The following is a 12,470-nucleotide window of genomic DNA, read 5'->3' as shown; positions in this document are numbered from 1 at the left end:
AAACTAATGCAGCCACCACATCTAAAGACTGATAAGATGCAATATATTAAATTTAGGTTCTTGGGTTTGGATACACTTTAACTGCATATTCCAAGCTGAACTCATCACTTCAACAGAAATTACATGACCAAATGCCAGTGACAGATCTAAGCATTGCCTTTGATCATGAGGACATGCACAGAGCCAGGGCCGCCATCAGGAATTATGGGGCCCCTTACACAGCTTCAGGCATGGGCCCTCCTGGAGCAGAGAACCGGGGGGGGGGGGGTGCTGCCGCCTGAAATTGAGAAGCGGGGGGTGGGGCCGCCGCGAATTGAGAAGTGGGGGGGGGCCTTTACACAAAAAAGAAGAAATAAAGGAAAAAATATATAAAAAAAGGGGGGTAGCCATCCGGGGACCTCTGGGCCCTTTAATAAAAATAAAAAATATATATAAAAAATATATATATATTTTTTTAAAAAGGGGGTTGCCATCTGGGGCCCTGGGGACATATGGGCCCTTTAATAATATATATATATAAATAAATTACAAAAAAGGGGGTTGCCATCCGGGACCTCTGGGCCCTTTAATAAAAATGAAAAAAAGAAACCTCTGGGCCCTTTAATAATAAAAAAAATCTATATATGTAAAAATATAAAAAATAAACATTTATGAAAAAAAAGGGGGTTGCCATCCAGGGCCCTGTGGACCTCAGGGCCCTTTAATAAAAAAAATAAAATAAAAAAATATATATAAACAAAAATAAAAAAATAAACATTTATATAAAAAAAGGGGGGGTTTGCCACACATGGGGCCCTGGGGACCTCTGAGCCCTTTAATAATAATAAAAAAAAATATATATATATATATATATATATATATATATATATATATATATATATAAAAAATATATATAAAGACAAAAATATATATATAAAAAAAATATATATATAAATATAAAAAATATATATTTTTTTTATAAAAAAAGGGGGGTTGCCATCCGGGGCCCTTTAATAATAATAATAATAATAATAATAATAATAATAATAATAATAATATTATATATATATATATGGGGACCTCCGGACCTCTAAAAAAATAAAAAATGGCCCTTTATTAAAAAATAAAAAATAAATATATAAAAATTTTTTTTTTTTTTATAAAAAATAAATAAAAAAAGGGGGGGTTGCCATCCGGGGCCTCCGGGCCCCTGGGGACCTCCGGACCTCTAAAAAAGGTGTAATGCCTGTACCCCCCTGATGGCGGCCCTGCACAGAGCCACCAAGAGAAGGAAATGGTGGTACATCTCCCTGCTACCAATTTCCTTTGATGGAGAAAAAGGAATCAGACCTTTCATCACACATGCACCACTAGGTTGCTAAAAGAAAGGTTGTATGAGGTCTCGATAGTAAGTGTTGTGTGGATGGACTGATATCTACTTGCTGACAGATATTCCCATCTATAATCACTCTAACGCCGCGTACACACGATCATTTTTCGGGTTGTGAAAAAATGACGTTATTTTTTAATGTCATTAAAAACGATCGTGTGTGGGCTTCAGACCTTTTTTTTTGGGTTCTAAAAAACGGGCAAATTTTTTTTCGAACATGCTCTATTTTTTCACGACGTTTTTAACGTTGTCATTTTACGTGTTGTAAAAAATGGTCTGTGTGGGCTTTAACGATGTGAAAAATCCGCGCATGCTCAGAAGCAAGTTATGAGACGGGAGCGCTCGTTCTGGTAAAACTACCGTTCGTAATGGAGTAAGCACATTCATCACGCTGTAACAGACAGAAAAGCGCGAATCGTCTTTTACTAACACAAAATCAGCTAAAGCAGCCCCAAGGGTGGCGCCATCTGCATGGAACTGCCCCTTTATAGAGCCGTCGTACGTGTTGTACGTCACCGCGCTTTGCTAGAGCATTTTTTTTTCACGATCGTGTGTAGGCAAGGCCGTTTTAATGATCAAGTTGAAAAAATCGTTGTTTTTTCTAGAGCCTGAAAAACGTCGTTTTTTACAACCCGAAAAATGATCGTGTGTACGCGGCATTAGGAATGCTGAACACCATTTGGTAAAACTGTTACTGCAGGGCTCACCTAAAGATCCTTGTCGTACATCGGCTCGATTTGCACCTTCAATAATAAATTGAGGCTTTTCCTTTATTTCCTAAGAGAGAATATAAAAATGTAGATGTTACAGTGTGCTACTGAAGAATGATGCAAAAAAAGTTTGACTGTGCCCAACACTGTTCTGTTCAGTTCTGGAAGGATGGTTTAAAGGAGACTGTTCCTAATAGGATGATGGAGGCTGCTGGAGGCCCCTTAATCTGCAGATCCTTGTTCCCTGCCTGTCATAGTGATCCTCTGGAGTCAGTCCTTTAAATCACTAATCCAGAACAACTATACAGATAATTACTTTACTCAAACTTTCTTATTTGCCTGTGTTCAATGGCAGTAACTTGAAGTATAAGGCTTCATTTCCACTGACGTTTTTACAGCCACATTTCTGAGCGTTTTTTACAGCTTAACCACTTCCATACAGGGCACGTATACACCTTCCCGCCCAAGCCAATTTTCAGCTTTCAGCACTGTCGCACTTTGAATGGCAATTGCGCGGTCATGCTACACTGTACCCAAACAAAATTGGCGTCCTTTTTTTTCCCACAAATAGAGCTTTCTTTTGGTGGTATTTGATCACCTCTGCGATTTTTTTTTTTTGCGCAACAACTAAAAAAAGACTGAAGATTTTGAAAAAAAATAAGTTTTTATTTTTTTCTGTTAATTTTTTTGTAAATAAGTAAGTTTTCTCTTTCAATTACGGGCACTGATATGGCGGCACTGACGGGCACCGATGAGATGGCACTGATGGACATCAATGAGGTAGTACTGACGGGCACAGATGAGGTGGCACTGATTGGCGGCGCTTGTATGTGGCACTGATGGGCACACATAGGCGGCACTGATGGGCACACATAGGCGGCACTGATGGGCACACATAGGCGGCACTGATGGGCACACATAGGCGACACTGATGGGCACACATAGGCGGCACTGGGCACTCATAGGCGGCACAGATGGGCACTCATAGGCGGCACTTATGGGTGGCACTGATGGCTACTTATGGGTGGCACAGATGGGCACTGATAGGTGGGCACTGGGCATGGATGGGCACTGTGGGGTGGCACTGATGGACACTGTAGGGTGGCACTGATGGACACTGGGGTGGCACTGATTAACCTATGTTGCCAGTCAGTGCCCATTTGTGGGCACTGATTGGCATCTTTTTTTATGCTTTTTTTTTTTACAGCCTTTTTTATTTATTTTTTAGACTTTTTTTTTTTTTACAGCCTTTTTTTTTTTACAGCCTTTTTTTTAGCCTTTTTTTTTTTTATCTGCCCTGCCCTGGTGGTCCACGGTGGGCTTCCCTGGAGGTCCATGTGGCGATCCGAGGGGGGGGCTGCGCTGATAAACAATCAGTGCGAACCCCCCCTGTCAGGAGAGCAGCCGTTCGGCTCTCCTCTACTCGCGTCTGTCAGACGCGAGTGAGGAAGAGCCGTCAACGGCTCTTCCTGTTTACATCGTGATCAGCCGTGATTCGACACGGCTGATCACGTGGTAAAGAGTCTCCGTGAGAGACTCTTTACCGAGATCGGTGTTGCGGGGTGTCAGACTGACACCCCGCAACAACGATCGCCGCGATGCGCACCCCCGGGGGCGCGCAGCGGCTCAGAATCCTGAGGACGTCATATGACGTCCGGTCAGGATTCTACAACCACTTTGCCGCCGTCAATCTGTCATTGGCGGGCGGCAAGTGGTTAAAAACGCCTGTCCATGTTATTCTATGGCATCATGCCCACATAGGCGTTTTTGAGCTGCAAATGGCATAGGCGTTTTTGAGCTGTAAAAAAAACGCAGGACCAGGGCGTTCTGAAACGCCAGACGTTAAAAAACTCTCAAAAACGCCCGAAAACGCTCAAAAACGCTACCGCTGCGTTTTTGAGCTCCAGCTCAAAAAAAAAAAAAAAAATTCAAAGAAAAAAAAAAAATATTAACATGGAAAGGCGTTTTTAAGCTGTAAAAAAGGCTAAAGAAAGTGGCTGTAAAAACGTCCATGGAAATGAAGCCTAAGGATGAAGAGGACAGGCTGCCAGATAATATTTTAAGAAAAGGATCATCAATGACATTTCTCTATCACTTTAAGGAAACGTTTGCTTTTAAGTCAAAACAAACCAAAAAAATGATATGCATTACATCTCTACAACACGTGTGCATTTTCCCATGTTTTATCTCTTTAAAGACCCTGCAAGTACAAACAAAATACTGCTTAACCCTAGGTTTAGTGCTTTTTGCAGTTTTTGCAGAGATGCACAACAGCCCACTTAATATGGTTTCCTATGGTACAATTTCACATCTATGCATTTTGCGGCCGGTGCATTTTTGCAAAGAATCGGGGACTTTTTCCCATGATTTGCGTGTAATAGACTTCAATGGATTCGCACCAAAAACGCAAGTGTTGTGTTTGTGAATTGATTTTTGATGTGTTTTGCGGTTCTTATTTGAACGCTGTATATATCTGGTTGCTAAGCAGGGGGCCGGGAAGCTGGCCACTGCGTTCTTAACAACCGATGAGTTATCAACTGACAGCAGGCTTCCCCACTGAATGTAAAAAAGAAATAAAAATTGCCGGAAAAAAACGCAAAATAAACAGCGTGATGCTCCCCCACAGGTCTATACCAAGCCCTTCAGGTCTAGTATGGATTTTTTTTTAAATGGCGTGGGGCCCCACCAAAATCCATACTATACCCTTGCCGCTCGGTAGGTCAGTAAAGGGAGGGGACGAGCGAACCCGCCCTCCTGAACCATACTAGGCCGCATGCCCTCAACATAGGGGGTGGCGTCACAAGGGGCGTACTCTCCAGGTGACGTCATTGGATGGTGCTGGACAGCGGGAACACCACAACAGAGCAAGACAGCTTCAGGACAAGACCAGCTTTTTTTTGTGTTTTAGCAGGTAACCGACGGCGATGAACAAGACAGCGGCAGGAAGAAAAAGAAGAAGACAGCGGCAGCGAGGAAGAAGAAGACAGCGGCGGCAAGGAAGAAGAAGATGGCGGCGGCGAGGAAGAAGACAGCTCCACGGGAAAAGACAGCACAAGAAGAATACTGCATTGGGAGATGATGGCTCTGGGAGAAAATGGCTCTGGGCTTCTTGTTTAATAAAGGACTCAAAGACCGGTATCTACCTGATACCCATTCACATTGGGGTAGGATAGATTTCGGTATGTCCCCCCCACCCGCAGACCCCAACAACCACCGGCCAGGGTTGTCGGGAAGAGGCCCTTGTCCTCATCAACATGGGGGCAAGGTGTTTTGGGGTGAAAGGCACTGCCCCAAAGCACCCATCCCCATGTCGAGGGCATGCGGCCTGGTATGGTACAGGCGCTCGCTCGTCCCCTCCCTTTCCTGACCTATTGGGCGGCATGCTCGCATAAGGGTCTGGTATGGATTTTGGGGGGACCCCACGCCATTTTTTTTTTTTGGCGTGGGGGTTCCCTTCTAATCCATACTTTTTGCATTTTGCAATACAGTCCATTTAACATGGTTTCCTATGGAACACGTTCTGTAGTGAAAATCTGCAAAAAGCACTAGAAATGCATAGGTGTGAACCAGGCCTAGGCCTAAGACAGTCCATGCACGTACCAATTTTTAGTTGACTTGACCCATTTTTCAAGCCATCTGGAATTGCAAATATGTAATCTCTAGAGTCTAGACAGTAAGGACGTTTGAACCATGTGTGGGCAGGCTAAATATACCAAGTTGATCGATCGATCAACTTGGGTACAACAAGCCTGTTGGATTCACTTGTGATTATTGCTTGCGGCTGCTATAACAATAATCAATAATGTCTGTCTTCTCAGTGTCAGCACTGTCTGTGTTGATGGGGAAATCGTCCAAGCCATAGCCATGGGCCTTAGGCAAGCCATAGACGTGGAAATCTTAACTGGCCAAAATTCAAACCATCTATGGCCGGCCTCAAAAACACCCAAACATTTAGTCAACCACTAGGTTTTGGGTGATTGTGACATCAGCAATAAAGTCAGCAATAAATTGATAGTTTTAATACAGTTTATTGAAAAAATCACCTACATTTTAACAAAAAATGGGATTGAGGTTCAAACATTCTATCAAATTGCCACAAACACATCCAGCTTAAGGCTGGACTAAACTCACAATTACTCAGAGGCGTTGCTTGGGGGGTGCGGGGGGTGCGTTCTGCACCCGGGTGACACCCGCTAGAGGGGTGACACCATCCCATTTTTATTTTTTATTTTTTTTAGGGCTGTTACTGATCAAAATTTTTGTGTTCGATTAATAAATTTTTTTTTATCGATTAATCGACTAATTTCGATTAATTATAAACGCACATACAGATCCAACTACTTTTAGCTAATCTCCTTGCAGGCTGATTCCCAGTGCAGCTACCAACCACTGGAAAAATGGATAGCAGGATACAAAAAACACACAAAGGCAGCCCTCGATGGGAATAGCATTAAAACTTTTATAGTCTTCAGGTTGGTAACAAAATAAATATTGCACTGGAGATAAAAATCGATGTAGCTACATAAACTGTAATGGTGCGAGTAATACCAAACGGTAGCAAAAGCAGTCATAAAAACATGTAGCTATTGCTAAGTATGATACTGGTATAAAAATGTGTACAACGATGCCACTACTGAATCCAGATGAGGAAAGGTTAACATTAGTCTGTCGGCATGTAGATGTCACGTGAAGGGAACTATCACAACTCCCAGTGGATGGCTGTAGAATCCCAGGTTGATAGAGGGAAGTGATAGAGGGAAGTGTAACAGCCCTTGCGTGTGGCAGATAGTAAGGTCCCGCCGGCATGCAGATATGAAGGCACAGCAAAGGAGCCCTTCAGATGGACACGGCAAGCCCCGCCGGTGTCCGTGACTTCACCGGATCTCCGACGGAACTCCCTGAAGGCCCGGAAGCCGGCGGAGAGGCGAGTAGCAATCAAAATAATTTTGATCGATCAAAAAAATTAAAGATTAATCAATGAATTAATAGTTAATTTCCACAGCCCTAATTTTTTTTTTTTTAGCTGACATGCCCAGCAGGTGACACCCGCCAGAGGGGTGACACCGGGGCCGCCGCGCCACTAAACACCGTACTGTATTGATTGGAGCGGTGCGAGCAGGGCATCTAGCCGTGCAGGGAGGCTGCCTGTAACATTCCTCAGTCAGGCTATCCCTGTGTGTGCCGGAGTTGGTGGGCGGAGCTGTGGGTGTGGCTGCCTCCTCTTCTCCTCCCACAGACTCCTTCACCATCGATGATGCTGCAGCTCAAGAAGCTAGAGGTGAGGACACAGCAGCCCCGCCCACAAGCCCGGGTCTTCATCTTCATTCATGCTATGTAAGTAAGTTACTCTGCAGTGTCAATACATAGAGTTCCCAGATGCACTGTGCCACCACAGCCTACCTTGTACCACCCAGCCTGCCCTGTACCACCCCAGCCTACCCTGTACCACCCAGCCTGCCCTGTGCAATGCCAGCCTACCTTGTACCACCCAGCCTGCCCTATGCAATCCCAGCCTGCCCTGTGCCACCCAGCCTGCCCTGTACCACCCCAGCCTACCCTGTACCACCCAGCCTGCCTTTTGCAATGCCAGCCTACTCTGTACCACCCAGCCTGCCTTGTGCAATGCCAGCCTACCCTGTACCACCCAGCCTGCCTTGTGCAATGCCAGCCTACCCTGTACCACCCTGCCTGCCCTATGCAATCCCAGCCTGCCCTGTACCACCCCAGCCTGCCCTGTGCCACCCAGCCTGCCCTGTACCACCCCAGCCTACCCTGTACCACCCAGCCTGCCTTGTGCAATGCCAGCCTACTCTGTACCACCCAGCTTGCCTTGTGCAATGCCAGCCTACCCTGTACCACCCAGCCTGCCTTGTGCAATGCCAGCCTACTCTGTACCACCCAGCCTGCCCTGTGCAATCCCAGCCTGTCCTGTACCACCCCAGCCTACCCTGTACCACCCCAGCCTTCCCTCTGCAATCCCAGCCTGCCCTGTACCACTCCAGCCTTCTATGTGCCACCCCAGCCTGCCCTGTACCACCCCAGCCTGCCCTGTATCACCCAGCCTGCCCTGTACCACCCCAGCCTGCCCTGTACCACCCTCAAGAAGCTAGAGGTGAGGACACAGCAGCCCCGCCCACAAGCCCGGGTCTTCATCTTCATTCATGCTATGTAAGTAAGTTACTCTGCAGTGTCAATACATAGAGTTCCCAGATGCACTGTGCCACCACAGCCTACCTTGTACCACCCAGCCTGCCCTGTACCACCCCAGCCTACCCTGTACCACCCAGCCTGCCCTGTGCAATGCCAGCCTACCTTGTACCACCCAGCCTGCCCTATGCAATCCCAGCCTGCCCTGTGCCACCCAGCCTGCCCTGTACCACCCCAGCCTACCCTGTACCACCCAGCCTGCCTTTTGCAATGCCAGCCTACTCTGTACCACCCAGCCTGCCTTGTGCAATGCCAGCCTACCCTGTACCACCCAGCCTGCCTTGTGCAATGCCAGCCTACCCTGTACCACCCTGCCTGCCCTATGCAATCCCAGCCTGCCCTGTACCACCCCAGCCTGCCCTGTGCCACCCAGCCTGCCCTGTACCACCCCAGCCTACCCTGTACCACCCAGCCTGCCTTGTGCAATGCCAGCCTACTCTGTACCACCCAGCTTGCCTTGTGCAATGCCAGCCTACCCTGTACCACCCAGCCTGCCTTGTGCAATGCCAGCCTACTCTGTACCACCCAGCCTGCCCTGTGCAATCCCAGCCTGTCCTGTACAACCCCAGCCTACCCTGTACCACCCCAGCCTTCCCTCTGCAATCCCAGCCTGCCCTGTACCACTCCAGCCTTCTATGTGCCACCCCAGCCTGCCCTGTACCACCCCAGCCTGCCCTGTATCACCCAGCCTGCCCTGTACCACCCCAGCCTGCCCTGTACCACCCCAAACAGCCCTATACCACCCCAGCCTGCCCTGTACCCCCCCCCCAAACAGCCCTGTACCACCCCAGCCTGCCTTGTGTCACCACAGCCTGCCCTGTACCACCCCAGCCTACCTTGTACCACCCCAAACTTTCCCATACCACTCCAACTTGCCCTGTGCCACCCTAACTTGCCCTGTACCACCTTAATCTGCCCTATGCCACCATAACTTGCCCAATACCACCCCAACCTGCCCAATGCCACCCTAACTTGCCCTGTACCACCCCAACCTTTCCATGCCATCCCAACTTGCCCTTTGCCACCCTAACTTGCACTATACCACCCCAACCTGCCCTGTGCCACCCTAACTTGCCCTATACCACCCCAACCTGCCCTATGCAACCCTAACTTGCCCTATACCACCCCAAACTACCCTATATCACCCCAACATGCCCTATACCACCTTAACCTGTCCTATACCACCCCACTACACCAACCTGCCACTATACCACTCTATACTACCCTAACCTGCCACTATACTGCCCTATACTATCATTTACAGGGGCTGGTTTGGGGTGCGCCCCGTGCCTGTGCTCTGCCTGCTTGGTGCTGGGCAGCCTAGACAGAGGGGGGGTGACACCATGTTTTACCGCACCGGGTGACACCAACCCTAGTGACGCCACTGCAATTACTCACCTAAATTCCAGTGGTCTGATGCCTGGGACTGCCCCTCGCTGGCGCTGAGGCCTCGTACACACGACAGAGTTTCTCGGCAGAATTCGTCGAGAAACTCAGTGAAGAGCCGGATTCTGCCGAGAAACTCTGTCGTCTGTACACTTTTGGCCCGATGGAGCCGCCGAGGAACTCGTCGAGAAAATAGAGAACATGTTCTCTATTTTCTCGTTGTTCTATGGGAGAAGGCGGCCCGCCGAGCTCCTCGGCGGCTTCATCCCTGAACTCGACGAGGAACTCGACGTGTTTGGCACGTCGAGTTCCTCTGTCGTGTGTACGAGGCCTGACATCTTTTCCTCCCACTTCGTCTTGGTGACAGTTTTTGGCCATCTAGTCTGGACGGCACAGGGTGATGTCACTCCCGTGCATGAGAGTCATTCAACACGGAACACTGGCACCATGCTGGATATGTAAGCTGAGTTGCACATGCACAGTCTAGTGTACATTTTGCAAAAGATTGCTAACAGACAGGTAAGTTTATTTTATTGCAGAAGCGGTACTACATGTCCCTTCTGCAATAGAGTCTGTCTGGTCATAGTTTTTTTTTCAGGCCTTAGTTCCACTTTAAAGAACAATTACGTTTCTCTGGCCCTTTATTACGTCTTCTTATCACCACCAATTCTATGGTCTGTGGGTATACATATGATCACTACATGGTTATGTTATCTAATTTTTCCCTTTTTCTCTTATGCTGCATTCACACTTCAGGCTTCATTCACGCTTCAGCATTTTGTATCGCGGGCAGATTTTCCGCGATTCTGCCCACGATTTGAAAGTGCCGATGTGTGAATGACAAATCGCGGGGCTCGCATTTAAAGTGGAGGTTCACCTAAAAATAAACTTTTAACATTGCTTTTATGAGATTAATGACAATTAGAATCGGCTGATTTTTTTAAAAAAATGCGTCCGTACATACCGTTTCCTATATGTGTTCTCACCGCCGCTTCCGGGTATGATGGTCGGGGCTGGGCGTTTCTAATTGATTGACAGGCATCCGACCGACGCATACAGCGCGTCACGAGATGCCGAAAGAAGCCGAACGTCGGTGCGGCTCTATACGGCACCTGCGCACCGACGTTCGGCTTCTTTCGGCCTCTCGTGACACGATGTATGCGTTGGTCGGATGCCTGTCAATCAATTAGGAACGCTCACCCCAGGAGCGGGGGTGAGAACACATATAGGAAACGGTATGTACGGACGTATTTTTTTAAAAAAAACAGCCGATTCTAATTGTCATTAATCTCATAAATGCAATGTTAAAAGTTTATTTTTAGGTGAACCTCCACTTTAAGATGCCATTCATTTAAACGACACCTAAAAAGCAGCTCCTGAACTTTTTTGGGCAACATGCTTTCTGCGACTGCAGCACGATTTATCGCGGCAGACCCGTGCCGCAACTTTAGGTGTCCTTCAAATGAATGGCATCTCAAATGCGAGTCCCGCGATTTGACATTCACACATCGGCGCTTTCCAATCGCAGGCAGAATCTCTGCAAATCTGCCCGCGATACAAAATGCTGAAGCATGAATGCAGCCTCAATGTTGAGCATAGAAGAGTGACAGGGAAACTTGAATATACCTACCTCTCTTTTTTTTGTTTAATTTTGTGTTTGCTCACTGAGCTAAGTTACCTACAAGCCATGCTTGCTGGAATATATATCTGTATATTACTTTAGGACAGAGCTTTTTTTCTCAGAAAATAGGTGCAGGAACTCAACCACGACCCGTTCAGATTTCACAAACAGTAGAAGGGTCTTAAAGGGGCATTAAATACCAGAATTGCATAACATACAGAGTGCAGAGTTCAGGGGGTTACACACAGAGTGCAGAGCTGTCACTTGTAAACACAGAAACCAGACTTATGTGTTTACAAGTGATTGTGGTGAGCAGGCACCAAAGGGTCTGAGCCAAAGGTGGTGGAACTGAGTTCCCCCAAGTTCCCCCTGAAAAAAAGCCCTGCTTTAGGATACCTTGTACCTCGGTGTATATCTATAGCATACTAGTTTGTTTTTTTCTATGCTAGTAAGTACTGAAGTTTTTATTTTTTCAAATTATTGGAAAAGAAAGAACAATTAAACCACAGTTAAGATATTAAAGTCTCACTTACCGCAGGTCTTTTCCAGACGATCCCTTGTACCTGTTTTGACTTTGGTCCAAGATGGTTGAAGCCCAGAGAAGCCTGAGCAGCTGGAAAAGTTGGATCTTCAAATAGCTTTCCAGATGCCAGGCACTGTGCCAGCAGCTCCTCATAGTCCTGGTTCAAGTATTTTACCGGGTTTTTATTGGTGCCAATGCCTAGGGCTGAGCACCTATCCTTGGCCAGCTGAGCAGCAATACTTGCCATAGTACACTGATGTAGAGAGGAGAGAAGCTGCAGAGGCAGATTCCGTTTATATATAGAAGAGAAAACTAGGTGTCAAAACCCTAAGGGCAGCAGGGAGGAGAAAGGCCAGACTCATAAGAGAGGGAGGGCAATGCTCAGCGAGGTAGGACAGGGTGTGTATTGGAGGATGATCTTCGTAAAGAAAGTCAAAAGTGTGTTTAGACCTCTGATAACACCAGAAAACACAGTCCAAGTCATAATAATCCCTATGTAAGCACTGAGGGCCAGATTCTCGTACATCGGCGTAATTTTGTGTGGGCGTAACGTATCCGCTTTACGTTACGCCTCCGCAACTTAGATGGGCAAGTGCTGTATTATTAAAGCACTTGCTCCGTAAGTTGTGGCGGCGTAGCGTAAATCGGCCGGCG

The 12,470-nt window shown here is 47.1% G+C and overlaps 1 protein-coding gene across 1 annotated transcript in view; it reads right to left on the bottom strand.

Moving 5' to 3' along the window:
• The window catches only part of LOC120937870 (calpain-8-like), a 107,138-nt gene extending 95,018 nt beyond the window's left edge, over positions 1-12,120 (bottom strand). Inside the window, exons 1-2 of the mRNA XM_040351396.1 lie at positions 11,827-12,120; positions 2,077-2,146 (exon numbers count right to left, since the gene is read on the bottom strand). Of these exons, the coding sequence (XP_040207330.1) occupies positions 2,077-2,146; positions 11,827-12,063 (307 nt within the window). The 5' untranslated portion in view covers positions 12,064-12,120. The remainder of the gene's footprint in view (positions 1-2,076; positions 2,147-11,826) is intronic.
• Between the last annotated feature and the right edge of the window lie 350 nt (positions 12,121-12,470).

This window comes from Rana temporaria, chromosome 4 (assembly GCF_905171775.1).
Source record: "Rana temporaria chromosome 4, aRanTem1.1, whole genome shotgun sequence".
In the NCBI taxonomy this organism is placed as follows: domain Eukaryota; kingdom Metazoa; phylum Chordata; class Amphibia; order Anura; family Ranidae; genus Rana; species Rana temporaria.
This window is presented reverse-complemented; position numbering and strand designations above follow the sequence as displayed.